The sequence below is a fragment of the Hyla sarda genome, chromosome 3 (genome assembly GCF_029499605.1).
Source record: "Hyla sarda isolate aHylSar1 chromosome 3, aHylSar1.hap1, whole genome shotgun sequence".
In the NCBI taxonomy this organism is placed as follows: domain Eukaryota; kingdom Metazoa; phylum Chordata; class Amphibia; order Anura; family Hylidae; genus Hyla; species Hyla sarda.
Genome location: NC_079191.1, coordinates 16,456,238 through 16,471,628, shown reverse-complemented (window position 1 = coordinate 16,471,628; position 15,391 = coordinate 16,456,238). Strand labels below are relative to the sequence as shown.

The 15,391-nt window shown below is 50.1% G+C and overlaps 1 protein-coding gene across 4 annotated transcripts in view; it reads left to right on the top strand.

Annotated features, from left to right (window-relative positions):
• Positions 1–15,391, top strand: part of FBXO16 (F-box protein 16) — a 105,146-nt gene that overhangs the window by 35,512 nt on the left and 54,243 nt on the right. For all 4 annotated transcript variants that reach the window (XM_056563814.1, XM_056563813.1, XM_056563816.1 and 1 more), the window contains exon 4: positions 13,174–13,380. In XM_056563814.1, coding sequence (XP_056419789.1) covers positions 13,174–13,380 — 207 coding nt within the window. The remainder of the gene's footprint in view (positions 1–13,173; positions 13,381–15,391) is intronic.

Here is a 15,391-nt window from a genome sequence, read left to right as displayed (position 1 = left end):
CAACAGAAAGAGGAGAAGAGAACTGTCTGAGGACTTGGGAACCAAAATTGTGGAAAAATATCAACAATCTCAAGGTTACAAGTCCATCTCCAGAGATCTAGATTTGCCTTTGTCCACAGTGCGCAACATTATCAAGAAGTTTACAACCCATGGCACTGTAGGTAATCTCCCTGGGTGTGGACGGAAGAGAAACATTGATGAAAGTGTCAATGCAGGACAGTCCGGATGGTGGATAAGCAGCCCCAAACAAGTTCCAAAGATATTCAAGCTGTCCTGCAGGCTCATGGAGCATTAATGTCAGCGCGAACTATCTGTCGACATTTAAATGAAATGAAACGCTATGGAGGAGACCCAGGAGGACCCCACTGTGGAGGAGACCCAGGAGGACCCCACTATGGAGGAGACCCAGGAGGACCCCACTATGGAGGAGAACCAGGAAGACCTCACTATGGAGGAGAACCAGGAAGACCTCACTATGGAGGAGACCCAGGAGGACCCCACTATGGAGGAGACCCAGGAGGACTCCCACTATGGAGGAGACCCAGGAGGACCCCACTATGGAGGAGACCCAGGAGGACCCCACTATGGAGGAGACCCAGGAGGACCCCACTATGGAGGAGACCCAGGAGGACCCCACTATGGAGGAGACCCAGGAGGACCCCACTGCTGACACAGAGACATAAGAAAGCGAGACTACATTTTACCAAAATGAACTTGAGTAACCAAAATCCTTCTCTGAAAACGTCTTGTGGACAGATGAGACCAAGATAGAACTTTTTGGTAAAGCAAATCATTCTACTGTTTACCGAAAACAGAATGAGGCTACAAAGAAAAGAACACAGAACCTACAGTGACATATGGTGGAGGTCAGTGATGTTTTGGGTTGTTTTGCTGCCTCTGGCACTGGGGGCCTTGAATGTGTACAAGACATCATGAAATCTGAGGATTACCAATGGATTTTGGGTCGCACTGTACAGACCAGTGTCAGAAAGCTGGGTTTGTGTCCGAGATCTTGGGTCTTCCAGCAGGACAATGACCCCAAACATACATCAAAAAGCCCCAGAAATGGATGGCAACAAAGCGCTGGAGAGTTCTGAAGTGGCAGCAATGAGTCCAGATCTAAATCCCATTGATCACCTGTGGAGAGATCTTAAAGGGGTATTCCAGGAAAAAACTTTTTAATATATATATCAACTGGCTCCAGAAAGTTAAACAGATTTGTAAATTACTTCTATTAAAAAATCTTAATCCTTTCAGTACTTATGAGCTTCTGAAGTTAAGGTTGTTCTTTTCTGTCTAAGTGCTCTCTGATGACACGTGTCTCGGGAACCGCCCAGTTTAGAAGAGGTTTGCTATGGGAATTTGCTTCTAAACTGGGCGTTTCCCGAGACACGTGTCATCAGAGAGCACTTAGACAGAAAAGAACAACCTTAACTTCAGAAGCTCATAAGTACTGAAAGGATTAAGATTTTTTAATAGAAGTCATTTACAAATCTGTTTAACTTTCTGGAACCAGTTGATATATAAGAAAAATAAGTTTTTTCCTGGAATACCCCTTTAAAATTACTGTTGGGAAAAGGCGCCTTCCAATAAGAGAGACCTGGAGCAGTTTGTAAAGGAAGAGTGGTCCAACATTCCGGCTGAGAGGTGTAAGAAGCTTATTGATGGTTATAGGAAGAGTGGTCCAACATGCCGGCTGAGAGGTGTAAGAAGCTTATTGATGGTTATAGGAAGACACTGATTTCAGTTATTTTTTCCAAAGGGTGTGCAACCAAATATTAAGTTAAGGGGCCAATAATTGTGTCCAGCCCATTTTTGGAGTTTGGTGACATTATGTCCAATTTGCTTTTTTTCCTCCCTTTTTTGGTTTAGTTCCAATACACAAAAAGGGAATAAACATGTGTATAGCAAAACGTGTGTTACTGCAATCCTTTTCTGTGAGAAATTTTCTAGAAAAATTTCAGGGGTGCCAACATTTACGGCCGTGACTGTATATGCGTTGTAAGTGGACGCATGCTGCTGTATATGAATCTGGGCTTTCCTCTCTGTTTATTGATCAGGGCCGATCTCGTGTGAGCCCTGAAACCAAACCAGAATAGAGAAATAAAAGAGGTTCTGCAGGGCTGTGGCGGGGCAGGCAGGAAGTACAGGGCTGATTGATGCCTCATTACAGGATGACCTCACATCACATTGTTGCAGTGTAAACTGAGATGTGATGACTTGTGTATCCAGGCTATAGCCATGACACCTGCACAATGGTCCGGTATGAGGTGATACACATAAGAGGCTTTGATGTGGTAGCCGAGACCCTTGCAGGTCAAACAAGCCCCCCTGACCCTCATTAACCTCTATTCTCAGGAACCGTAATTAGAGACTTTTAAAGAAGTGTCATAAACTATAAAAAGACTATTATGCTTCACGTTCATTGCTTTATAGGGCCTGTCACTGTAGGTTATTGTCTAAAGACCAGTGTTTCCCAACCAGGGTGCCTTCAGCTGTTGCAAAACTACAACTCCCAGCATGCTCGGACAGCCTTCGGCTGTCCGAGCATGCTGGGAGTTGTAGTTTTGCAACAGCTGGAGACACCCTGGTTGGGAAACACTGGTCTATGTGCTGAATTTGGGTTTAAAAATCCACCCAAACTTTTAGGCTGTGTTCACACACATCACATTGGCCCGAGGCAAAAAATAACTTGCAGTTTTTTGTTGTTTTTTTTGCGCTATTTGCAGTTTTTTTTTTAAGTTCCAAAAACTGTCATTTTGACCTTTTGGGGGACGTGACGGATGCAGTGGTCACAAATTTATTATCTGCGTATTTTTGATTTTTGTGCAAAATCATCGGAGAGAGAGACAGAGAGAGACAGGGAGAGAGAGACAGAGAGAGACAGGGAGAGAGAGAGGGAGAGAGAGAGAGACAGGGAGAGACAGGGAGAGAGAGAGGGAGAGAGAGAGAGACAGGGAGAGAGAGAGGGAGAGAGAGACAGGGAGAGAGGGAGAGAGAGACAGAGAGAGAGAGACAGAGAGAGACAGGAAGAGAGACAGGGAGAGAGAGAGAGAGACAGGGAGAGAGAGAGAGGGAGAGAGACAGGGAGGGAGAGAGACAGGGAGAGAGGGAGGGAGAGAGAGAGACAGGGAGAGAGAGATAGAGAGACAGGGAGAGAGAGCGAGAGACATGGAGAGAGAGAGAAAGGGAGAGAGAGACAGGGAGAGAAAGAGAGACAGGGAGGGAGAGAGGGAGAGACAGGGAGAGAGAGAGAGCGAGAGACAGGGAGAGAGAGAGAGGGAGAGAGAGAGACAGGGAGAGAGAGAGAGGGAGAGAGAGAGACAGGGAGAGAGAGAGAGGGAGAGAGAGAGACAGGGAGAGAGAGAGGGGGAGAGAGAGAGACAGGGAGAGAGAGAGAGAGAGGGAGAGAGAGAGACAGGGAGAGAGAGGGAGAGAGACAGGGAGGGAGAGAGGGAGAGACAGGGAGAGAGAGCGAAAGACAGGGTGCAAGAGGGAGAGAGACAGGGAGGGAGAGAGGGAGAGACAGGGAGAGAGAGAGAGAGAGAGGGAGAGAGACAGGGAGAGATAGAGACAGGAAGAGAGAGGGAGAGAGACAGGGAGAGAGAGAGGGAGAGAGAGAGAGGGAGAGAGAGAGAGACAGGGAGAGAGAGGGAGAGAGACAGGGAGGGAGAGAGGGAGGGAGAGAGGGAGGGAGAGAGACAGGGAGAGAGAGGGAGAGAGACAGGGAGAGAGACAGGGAGAGAGACAGGGAGAGAGACAGGGAGAGAGAGACAGGGAGAGAGAGACAGGGAGAGAGAGACAGGGAGAGAGAGACAGAGAGAGAGAGACAGGGAGAGAGACAGGGAGAGAGAGGGAGAGAGAGACAGGGAGAGAGAGAGGGAGAGAGACAGGGAGAGAGAGACAGGGAGAGAGACAGCGAGACAGGGAGCGAGAGACAGGGAGAGAGCGAGAGAGAGACAGGAAGAGAGAGACAGGGAGTGAGAGGGAGGGAGAGACAGGGAGAGAGAGGGAGAGAGACAGGGAGAGAGAGAGGGAGAGACAGGGAGCGAGAGGGAGAGAGAGGGAGAGAGATAGGGAGAGAGAGACAGGGAGAGAGAGAGGGAGAGAGAGAGAGAGAGGGAGGGAGGGAGAGAGACAGGGAGAGGGAGAGAGAGAGGGAGAGGGAGAGAGACAGAGAGGGAGAGAGACAGGGAGAGAGAGGGGAGAAAGACAGTGAGAGAGAGAGGGAGATAGACGGGGAGGGAGAGAGACAGAGAGGGAAAGAGAGGGAGAGAGACAGGGAGAGATAGAGACAGGGAGAGAGACAGGGAGGGGGAGAGAGAGACATGGAGAGAGGGAGAGAGACAGTGAGAGAGACAGTGAGAGAGACAGGGAGAGAGACAGGGAGAGAGACAGGGAGAGAGACAGGGAGAGAGACAGAGAGAGAGAGAGAGGGAGAGAGAGAGACAGGGAGGGGGGAAAGAGAGGGAGAGAGACAGGGAGAGAGAGAGACAGGGAGGGAGAGAGGGAGGGAGAGAGAGAGGGAGGGAGAGAGACAGGGAGAGAGAGAGAGGGAGAGAGACTGGGCGAGAGAGAGGGAGAGAGAGACAGGGAGCGAGAGGGAGAGAGACAGGGAGCGAGAGGGAGAGAGACAGGGAGAGAGAGAGGGAGAGAGAGAAAGTGAGAGACAGGGAGAGAGAGAGAGACAGGGAGAGAGAGAGGGAGAGAGACAGGGAGAGAGAGGGAGAGAGAGACAGGGATAGAGACAGGGAGCGAGAGGGAGAGAGAGAGAGAGAGAGAGGGAGAGAGAGACAGGGATAGAGAGGGAGAGAGAGATAAGGAGAGAGAGGGAGAGAGTCAGGGAGAGAGAGACAGGGAGCGAGAGGGAGAGAGAGAGAGGGAGAGAGAGGGAGGGAGAGACAGGGAGAGGGAGAGAGAGAGGGAGAGAGACAGGGAGGGAGAGAGACAGGGAGGGAGAGAGACAGAGAGGGAGAGAGAGGGGAGAGAGACAGTGAGAGAGAGAGCCAGAGAGGGAGAGAGACAGGGAGAGAGAGAGGTGGAGAGAAACAGGGAGAGATAGAGACAGGGAGGGGGAGAGAGAGACATGGAGAGAGGGAGAGAGACAGTGAGAGAGAGAGAGAGGGAGAGAGACGGAGGGAGAGAGGGAGAGAGACAGGGAGAGAGAGAGAGAGTGAGGGGGGGGGAGAGACAGGGAGAGAGAGAGAGGGAGAGAGAGAGACAGGGAGCGAGAGGGAGAGAGAGAGAGGGAGAGAGAGGGAGGGAGAGACAGGGAGAGAGAGGGAGAGAGAGGGAGAGAGACAGGGAGAGAGAGAGGGAGAGAGACGGGGAGGGAGAGAGACAGAGAGGGAGAGAGAGGGAGAGAGACAGGGAGAGATAGAGACAGGGAGAGAGACAGGGAGGGGGAGAGAGAGACATGGAGAGAGGGAGAGAGACAGTGAGAGAGACAGGGAGAGAGACAGGGAGAGAGACAGGGAGAGAGAGAGAGAGGGAGAGAGAGAGACAGGGAGGGGGGAAAGAGAGGGAGAGAGACAGGGAGAGAGAGAGACAGGGAGGGAGAGAGAGAGGGAGGGAGAGAGACAGGGAGAGAGAGAGGGAGAGAGACAGGGAGGGAGAGAGACTGGGCGAGAGAGAGGGAGAGAGACAGGGAGCGAGAGGGAGAGAGACAGGGAGCGAGAGGGAGAGAGACAGGGAGAGAGAGAGGGAGAGAGAGAAAGTGAGAGACAGGGAGAGAGAGAGAGAGACAGGGAGAGAGAGAGGGAGAGAGACAGGGAGAGAGAGGGAGAGAGAGACAGGGATAGAGACAGGGAGCAAGAGGGAGAGAGAGAGAGAGGGAGAGAGAGACAGGGATAGAGAGGGAGAGAGAGATAGGGAGAGAGAGGGAGAGAGTCAGGGAGAGAGAGACAGGGAGCGAGAGGGAGAGAGAGAGAGAGGGAGAGAGAGGGAGGGAGAGACAGGGAGAGAGAGGGAGAGAGAGGGAGAGAGACAGGGAGAGAGAGAGACAGGGAGGGAGAGAGAGAGGGAGGGAGAGAGACAGGGAGAGAGAGAGGGAGAGAGACAGGGAGGGAGAGAGACTGGGCGAGAGAGAGGGAGAGAGACAGGGAGCGAGAGGGAGAGAGACAGGGAGCGAGAGGGAGAGAGACAGGGAGAGAGAGAGGGAGAGAGAGAAAGTGAGAGACAGGGAGAGAGAGAGAGAGACAGGGAGAGAGAGAGGGAGAGAGACAGGGAGAGAGAGGGAGAGAGAGACAGGGATAGAGACAGGGAGCAAGAGGGAGAGAGAGAGAGAGGGAGAGAGAGACAGGGATAGAGAGGGAGAGAGAGATAGGGAGAGAGAGGGAGAGAGTCAGGGAGAGAGAGACAGGGAGCGAGAGGGAGAGAGAGAGAGAGGGAGAGAGAGGGAGGGAGAGACAGGGAGAGAGAGGGAGAGAGAGGGAGAGAGACAGGGAGAGAGAGAGGGAGAGACAGGGAGAGGGAGAGAGAGAGGGAGAGAGACAGGGAGGGAGAGAGACAGAGAGGGAGAGAGAGGGGAGAGAGACAGTGAGAGAGAGAGCCAGAGAGGGAGAGAGAGAGGGAGAGAGACAGGGAGAGAGAGAGGTAGAGAGAGAGAGGGAGAGCAACAGGGAGAGATAGAGACAGGGAGGGGGAGAGAGAGACATGGAGAGAGGGAGAGAGACAGTGAGAGAGAGAGAGGGAGAGAGACGGAGGGAGAGAGAGAGAGAGACAGGGAGAGAGAGAGAGTGAGGGGGGGGAGAGACAGGGAGAGAGAGAGAGAGGGAGAGAGAGAGACAGGGAGGGGGGAAAGAGAGAGAGAAGGAGAGAGACAGGGAGAGAGAGACAGGGAGGGGGGAAAGAGAGAGAGGGAGAGAGACAGGGAGGGGGGAAAGAGAGAGAGGGAGAGAGACGGGGAGACAGGGAGGGAGAGAGACAGGGAGAAAGAGAGATGGAGAGAGAGAGGGAGAGAAAGAGATAGAGGGAGAGAGACAGGGAGTGAGAGAGAGACAGAGAGAGAGCCAGGGAGTGAGAGAGAGAGAAAGGGAGAAAGACAGGGAGAGAGACAGGGAGAGAGAGAGACAGGGAGTGAGAGAGAGAGACAGACAGAGAGAGACAGGGAGAGAGACGGAGTGAGAGACAGGGAGAGAGACTGGGAGTGAGAGAGAGAGACAGGGAGATAGAGACAGGGAGAGAGAGAGAGGGAGAGAGAATAAGGTAGAGAAGAAGAATGTTTAAAGGGGGGAAAGAGAGAGAGAGGGAGAGAGACAGGGAGACAGGGAGGGAGAGAGACTGGGGAGAGAGAGGGAGAGAGAGACAGGGAGAGAGACAGGGAGAGAGAGATGGAGAGAGAGAGATGGAGAGAGAGAGGGAGAGACAGGGAGAGAGGGAGAGAGACAGGGAGTGAGAGAGAGAGACAGAGAGAGAGAGAGAGAGAGACAGAGAGAGAGAGAGACAGGGAGTGAGAGAGGGAGAGAGACAGGGAGAGAGAGAGACAGGGAGAGAGAGAGGGAGAGAGACAGGGAGGGAGAGAGACAGGGAGAGAGAGAGAGAGGGAGAGAGACTGGGAGGGAGAGAGACTGGGAGAGAGAGAGAGAGAGAGAGATGGAGAGAAAGAGAGAGGGAGAGAGAGAGAGAGGGAGAGAAAGAGAGAGGGAGAGAGACAGGGAGTGAGAGAGAGACAGGGAGTGAGAGAGAGAGACAGGGAGAGAGAGAGACAGGGAGAGAGAGAGAGAGAGAGAGAGAGAGACAGGGAGTGAGAGACAGGGAGAGAGACTGGGAGAGAGAGAGAGACAGGGAGATAGAGACAGGGAGATAGAGACAGGGAGATAGAGACAGGGAGATAGAGACAGGGAGATAGAGACAGGGAGATAGAGACAGGGAGATAGAGACAGGGAGAGAGAGAGAGTGAGAGAGAATAAGGTAGAGAATAAGAATGTTTAAAGGGGGGAAAGAGAGAGAGAGGGAGAGAGATAGGGAGACAGGGAGGGAGAGAGACAGGGAGGGAGAGAGACAGGGAGGGAGAGAGACAGGGAGGGAGAGAGACTGGGGGAGAGAGAGACTGGGGGAGAGAGAGGGAGAGAGAGATGGAGAGAGAGAGGGAGAGACAGGGAGAGAGGGAGAGAGACAGGGAGTGAGAGAGAGAGACAGAGAGAGAGACAGGGAGTGAGAGAGGGAGAGAGACAGGGAGAGAGAGAGAGAGAGGGAGAGAGACAGGGAGAGAGACAGGGAGTGAGAGAGAGAGACAAAGAGAGAGACAGGGAGTGAGAGAGGGAGAGAGACAGGGAGAGAGAGGGAGGGAGAGAGACAGGGAGAGAGAGGGAGAGAGACAGGGAGGGAGAGAGACTGGGAGAGAGAGAGAGAGAGATAGGGAGAGAGACAGGGAGAAAGAGAGATGGAGAGAGAGAGATGGAGAGAGAGAGGGAGAGAAAGAGAGAGGGAGAGAGAGAGGGAGAGAAAGAGAGAGGGAGAGATACAGGGAGTGAGAGAGAGAGACAGGGAGAGAGACAGGGAGAGAGAGAGACAGGGAGTGAGAGAGACAGGGAGTGAGAGAGACAGGGAGTGAGAGAGAGAGAGACAGACAGAGAGAGACAGGGAGAGAGACAGGGAGTGAGAGACAGGGAGAGAGACAGGGAGAGAGACTGGGAGATAGAGACAGGGAGAGAGAAAGGGAGAGAGAGAGAGACAGGGAGTGAGAGAGGGAGAGAGACAGGGAGAGAGAGAGAGGGAGAGAGACAGGGAGAGAGAGAGGGAGGGAGAGAGACAGGGAGAGAGAGAGGGAGAGAGACAGGGAGGGAGAGAGACTGGGAGAGAGAGAGAGAGAGATAGGGAGAGAGACAGGGAGAAAGAGAGATGGAGAGAGAGAGATGGAGAGAGAGAGAGGGAGAGAAAGAGAGAGGGAGAGAAAGAGAGAGGGAGAGAGACAGGGAGTGAGAGAGAGAGACCGAGAGAGAGACAGGGAGTGAGAGAGAGACAGGGAGAGAGACAGGGAGAGAGAGAGAGAGAGACAGGGAGTGAGAGAGAGAGAGACAGACAGAGAGAGACAGGGAGAGAGACAGGGAGAGAGAATAAGGTAGAGAATAAGAATGTTTAAAGACATAAAAAGTAAAAAATAAAAAAATTTGCAGAGGAAAAGTAAAGCAGTTGTCCATAGGAAACAATTATATTGTAGGGTACGTTCAGACGAGCGGATTTACAGCGTATTTTATGCTGCAGACCCGCCGCTGAAGGACCTCTATATGCTGCCTTTACATGTGCCTGCTCGGAGCGGCGATACGCTGCTATGTGCAGACACACTGAAGCGATGTGCGAGTATACTGCGCATGCACATGGCGACTCGCACATCGCAGTGTGTCTGCTCGTAGCGGTGTATTGCTGCTCCGAGCAGGCACATGTATAGGCAGCATACAGAGGTCCTTCAGGGGCGGATCCACAGTGGAATACGCGGTGTAAATCCGCTTGTCTGAATGTATCCTTAAGGTACAAAAAGGAATGGTAAATATATAAGAAGCAATAAGATTCTTAACAATCGCCGACATCTCACAATTTCATGTGCTCAAGTTTAAAACAATATCCAACAAAGTAATGATAACAAAATAAAAATAAAAAAAAAAGGTGAAAGGTAAAAATAAAATAAAAACCTGTTCAACTAAAACCTCTGTCTCTCAAACAATACGTTTTTTTTTCTGGCCTGCGGCAAGGTTTTTGTTTTTTTACCCTTTTTTTTAACTATTCTTTTTTTTTACCTCTTCACCTTTTTTTTTTTATTATGTTATCATCACTTTGTCGGATATTTTTTAAAACTTGGGCACATGAAATCGTGAGATGTGGCCATTGCTAACAATCATATTGTTTCTTACATCTTTACCATTCCTTTTTTGTACCTTACTATTCAAATGTGAGGGAGGCTCTCTTTACAGACCTTCTTTTAGACATTAATTTGCCTTAAAAAGGGTACCTTTCATCAACAAAAAAACTTTTGATATATTATAGATTAATGTATGCAAAATAACTTTCCAATTGCATGTTATTAAAAAATATGCTTTTCTATTTCATTTTCCACTTTGAAAAAATTACCACTAGGGGTCTCCCTACCAGTCCTGGCCACAAGCCCTTTTTTATAGATTTCAGACTCATGCTGGAGTCCTAAATCTCACCCTGCAGCCAGGACACAGACAAGCTCAGCACTGCTCCCTGCCTGTCAATCAGACAGGCAGATGCCAGCACTGTGCTCATAGCACAGCAGGGCATACTCCTGGCTCTGCCTTACTGCATGCCCTCATTCATTTTACTATCTGAGCTCCGATCTTTCTTTTCTCTGCACATGCAGTTGTAAACAGAGAAGAAGTTTCAGAGCTGCCGATTGCTGTGTTCACAGCCTCTATGCTGGGCCACGCCCCCTTCCTCCCTCACACTAGGACAGCTGAATGAGCAGCCAAGAAAACAATAAATAAGGTAGTAAGAGGGGGTTTTGAATGAAAAGGAACACAGGGATAGTGTCAGTGAGAGTCAGGGACAGATGGGGGGGGGGGGGGATTAGGGAGAGTTTAGATCATGATAATACTCTTTAAAATTAAAACTAAAACAAATAAAGCCAAACACACAGACAAACAAGCTCTTTAGAAGCAGGGTAGACATGATCTGAAAGCGGCGGTAGAAAATGATCTGGGTGCAGATCTACACAACATTTATCATGGTCACTGCGACAATATGATAAATTTGGAGCAGCACCGCCAAAAAAAACCAAAAGAAACGCCTCTAGACAAACAACAAAAATTTCTAGCCAAGACCATAATTGATAAATAACCCCCATAGTGCCCACATATCAGCCAAACAGGATTTTTTTTCTTCTTGTCAGTCATTTATTGACTGCATTTGGGAGATTTATCACTAGTGTCGTAAAATACTCAAATTACCACAAATTTGTAAAAATGTCACACGCAGAATGACAAATGTGGTGGAACTTACTAGATTTGTAAAGGTAGTAGAAAAAGAAGGCAAGTACCTGGCACTGGCTTCAGTGTGAATGCTGTCCTACCAAACACATGGAAACAGGTGAGACGGAGTGCTGTATTAAAGGGGTACTCCAGTGAAAAACTATTTTTTTTCATATCAACTGGCTCCAGAAAGTTAAACAGATTTGTAAATTAAAGGAATATGGATACCGCTCTCACCAGCGCCGGACACCTCTTGCACCTGTGCTGCGGACTGCCGGCACCGCCTCCGGCAACTCCTTATGCTAGAAAGAACTCCGTCCGGCACCAAGGTATGAGGTTAAAAAGGCTTGTCTTTATTTATTCCACTGCAGGATACATACAGATAAAGATGGCTGACGCGTTTCGCCCTTTGCAGGGCTTAATCGTAGACTAATACATCTCATAACAAACACGATTAAAATACGGACCGCTCAGTATTTTAATCATGTTTGTTATGAGATGTATTAGTCTACGATTAAGCCCTGCAAAGGGCGAAACACGTCAGGCATCTTTATTTGTATGTATCCTGCAGTGGAATAAATAAAGACAAGCCTTTTTTACCTCATACCTTGGTGCCGGACGGAGTTCTTTCTAGATTTGTAAATTACTTCTATTAAAAAAAAAATCTGAATCCTTCCAGTACTTATCAGCTGCTGAAGTTGAGTTGTTTTTTTTCTGTATGACCACAGTGCTCTCTGCTGACACCTCTGTCTGTCTCAGGAACCGTCCAGAGCAGGAGAGGTTTGCTATGGGGATTTGCTGCTACTCTGGAAAGTTCTTGAGACAGACAGAGGTGTCAGCAGAGAGCACTGTGGTCAGACAGAAAAGAACAACTCAACTTCAGCAACTGATAAGTACTGGAAGGATTAAGAATTTTTTTATAGAAGTAATTTACAAATCTGTTTAGCTTTCTACTTCCTCCGCTCCCTGCTTTCCACTGTTACAGAATTTTTAGCTGTATGGATCGTATACAATTCTCCTATCAAGATTACCTGGTGAGTGCTCCAGATTTATTTCTTTGCATCTTTGCATAAGATTTGTAGAGGTGCCGTACACCTTTTCAACCGACATCTATTCCTACGGATCCCCCAAATACACATGTATGCTCGGTTCGGCTGATGGGGGACGGAGAGGGGGGGGCCGATGTCCGGACATGCTGGGAGTTGTAGTTTTGCAACAGCTGAAGGTGAACTGCTTGGGAAACACTGATCTGGATGAAAGCAGAATGTGTGAGTTCACTAGTAAGCAGAGATGTTGAAAATGGTGAAATAAAAGCATGAATGTTATATAGAATTGTCCTTTAAACATTAGCTGTCTTGTATACAGCTAGAGCAGTGTTTCCCAACCAGGGGGCCTCTAGCTGTTGCAAAACTACAACTCCCAGTATGCCCGGACAGCCTTTGGCTGTCCGGGCATGCTGGGAGTTGCAGTTTTGCAACAGCTGGAGGTCGACAGTTTGGAGGCCACTGTTCTAAGTTATTACATAGCTGCTTTAATCTGATGAGTTAATCTGCTAGGGGAGGACATAGCTGCTTGTAACCAAATGCCATCCAGGCATGCTGGGAGTTGTAGTTTTGCACCAACTGGAGGTGAACTGGTTGGGAAACACTGATCTGAACGAAAGCAGAATGTGTGAGTTCACTACTAGTATGCAGAGATGTTGAAAATGGTGAAATTAAAGCACAAAATAGATGAGAATGTTGTGGAACTTCATTACACAGTAATAAAAGGTATCACGATTGTCATATATTGCCTATGGCTAGTAAGGCTCCTGGCAGATTTCTCCGGAGGTCACATGGTCAGCCTAATATAGTCAACGGCCCACCATAGAATCGTCCAATAAACATTAGCTGTCGTGTATACAGCTAGAGCAGTGTTTCCCAACCAGGGTGCCTCCAGCTGTTGCAAAACTACAACTCCCAGCATGCCCGGACAGCCTTCGGCTGTCCGGGCATGCTGGGAGTTGCAGTTTTGCAACAGCTGGAGGTCTACAGTTTGGAGGCCACCGTTCTAGGTTATTACATAGCTGCTTTAATCTGATGAGTTAATCTTCTAGGGGAGGACATAGCTGCTTGTAACCAAATGCCATCCAGGCATGCTGGGAGTTGTAGTTTTGCAACAGCTGGAGGCACACTGGTTGGGAATCACTGAGCTAGAGTTTATACTGTGCTGATCGTTATTATAACCTCTTCCTCTCTCTCTTTCTCAGTTTGACAAGTGGTCAGACGCTCAGAGACGCCGCGTCCTGTGTGACCTGTTTGAGAGATGCAGCGTGTCCCAGCTCCGATTCTGCAGCGGCCATCTTGAGGATAAAGCCCCTAGGGACTCGCTGGATTTTTGCACCGTGTTCCCCAGAGTGCTCAGCCTCTACATCTTCTCCTTCCTGGACCCTCGCAGCCTCTGCCGCTGTGCACAGGTGGGTGGTTGAGTGGGCACAGAATGGGTATAATGTATTGACTGCAGAGGAAAAGCCAAGGAATACTAGTACAGGGGGGGCTTTTTTTGCATTGTTCTTTCCCATTCCACTTTAAAATTTAAAAGGGAAGACATAAGAAAGCAGCAGTGAGCAGTCTTGACTGTGTATAATGCCCTGAGGTGAGATCCTTTACTTACAGAGTTGTCTCTTTGTCGTCTCTCTGCAACTTGTTTGCATTACTATGCACTCCCCCTCCCATCTCCCTCCTTTCTCCATAGACTTGTATTGCTTGTAATTTGATCCCTGAATGAGCTGCAGGACAAATATAGGACAAAAATTAGCTGAATTTTCATGGTGACCAACAATTTAGCAAGGAAATGGGGGAGGAAAGAAGCTTGATAACAGGAGAAAGAAGCATTTTTGTCTAATAGGATATATTACAAAGTTTCGTATATACACTTGCACTGCTGATCTTTGCAAAGTAACCCTTTACAATACATAGAGATTGCTGTGGAGAACCAATGGAAAAAGCAGTTCTGCTATTGAATCTTAAAGGGGTACTCTTCCCTAGACATCTTATCCCCTTTCCAAAGGATAGGGGATAAGATGTCTGATCGGCACCCCAGAAATCCGGTGCATGGAGTGAATTTTGCTCGGTGCTGGATGACTGGTGATGCGGGTGGAGGCTCGTGATGTCACGGCCACGTCGCGCTCGGGGCATTACGGTCACGCCCCCTCAATGCAAGTCTATGGGAGGGGGCGTGACGTCCGTCACGCCCCCTCCCATAGACTTGCATTGAGGGGGCATGGCCGTGACGTCACGAGCTGGATGCGACCATGACGTCACGAGCCTCCGGCGCTGCACCTGACGCTCTTAATGAATGCCGGGTGAATCTTAGGGTACGTTCAGATGAGCGGATTTTTTGCGCGGATTTTGCTGCGGATCCGCCGCTGAAGGACCTCTGTATGTTGCCTTTACATGTGCCTGCTCGTAGCGGTAATACGCCGCTATGAGCAGACACACTGCGATGTGCGAGTCACCTTGCGCATGCGCAGTATACTCGCACATCGCGGCAGGTCTCCGCCTAGCTCATAGTGCAGGGGGAGCGGCTGCGATGTGTGCGAGTACACCGCGCATGCGCGGCAACTCGCACATCGCTTCAGTGTGTCTGCACGCAGCGGCGTATTGCCGCTCCGAGCAGGCACATGTAAAGGCACCATACAGCGGTCCTTCAGCGGCGGATCCGCAGCGAAATACGCAAGGAAAATGGCTCGTCTGACCGCACCCTTATCCTCTATCCTTTGGATAGGGGATAAGATATCTAGGGGCGGAGTACTCCTTTAACAGTGCATTGACACCCAGATGGTTCGTTGGGGACTGGGTAATGTAACAATGGGGAGAATAACTGATTGCAGTCAACTAGTCAATGTGGGGACCTGCAATATGGCTGTCAAGTACAGTGACCCCCCGACCTACAATGGCCCCGACATATGATAAGTTCAACATATGATGCTTTTTTATGTCGGGGCCATCGCATAAACAGCTATCTGGCAGCGCAGACTGCTGCCGGATAGCCGTTTAAGGTGCCCCGTGTGGTCCGGTGGGTGTCACTCACCTGTACCGGCGCTCCGGACCGTCCTCGGGATCCCCTGCATCGCCGGCGCTCTCCATCGTCGTCATCACGTCATCGCGCACGCCGTCCCGTCATCCAATAGGAGCGGCGTGCGCAGCGACGTGATGACGGCGATGAAGAGACGCAGCAGAGACGGTCCGGGGACGCGGCGACAGCGATGGAGGGCGACATCCAGGGCAGTGGTGAGTGGCGGGGACAGGTGAGTACTGTCTAACCTCCTATACCAGTGGTCTTCAACCTGCGGTCCTCCAGATGTTGCAAAACTACAACTCCCAGCATGCCCGGACAGCCAACGGCTGTCCGGGCATGCTGGGAGTTGTAGTTTTGCAACATCCGGAGGTCCGCAGGTTGGAGACCACTGTCCTATTCTTTACATT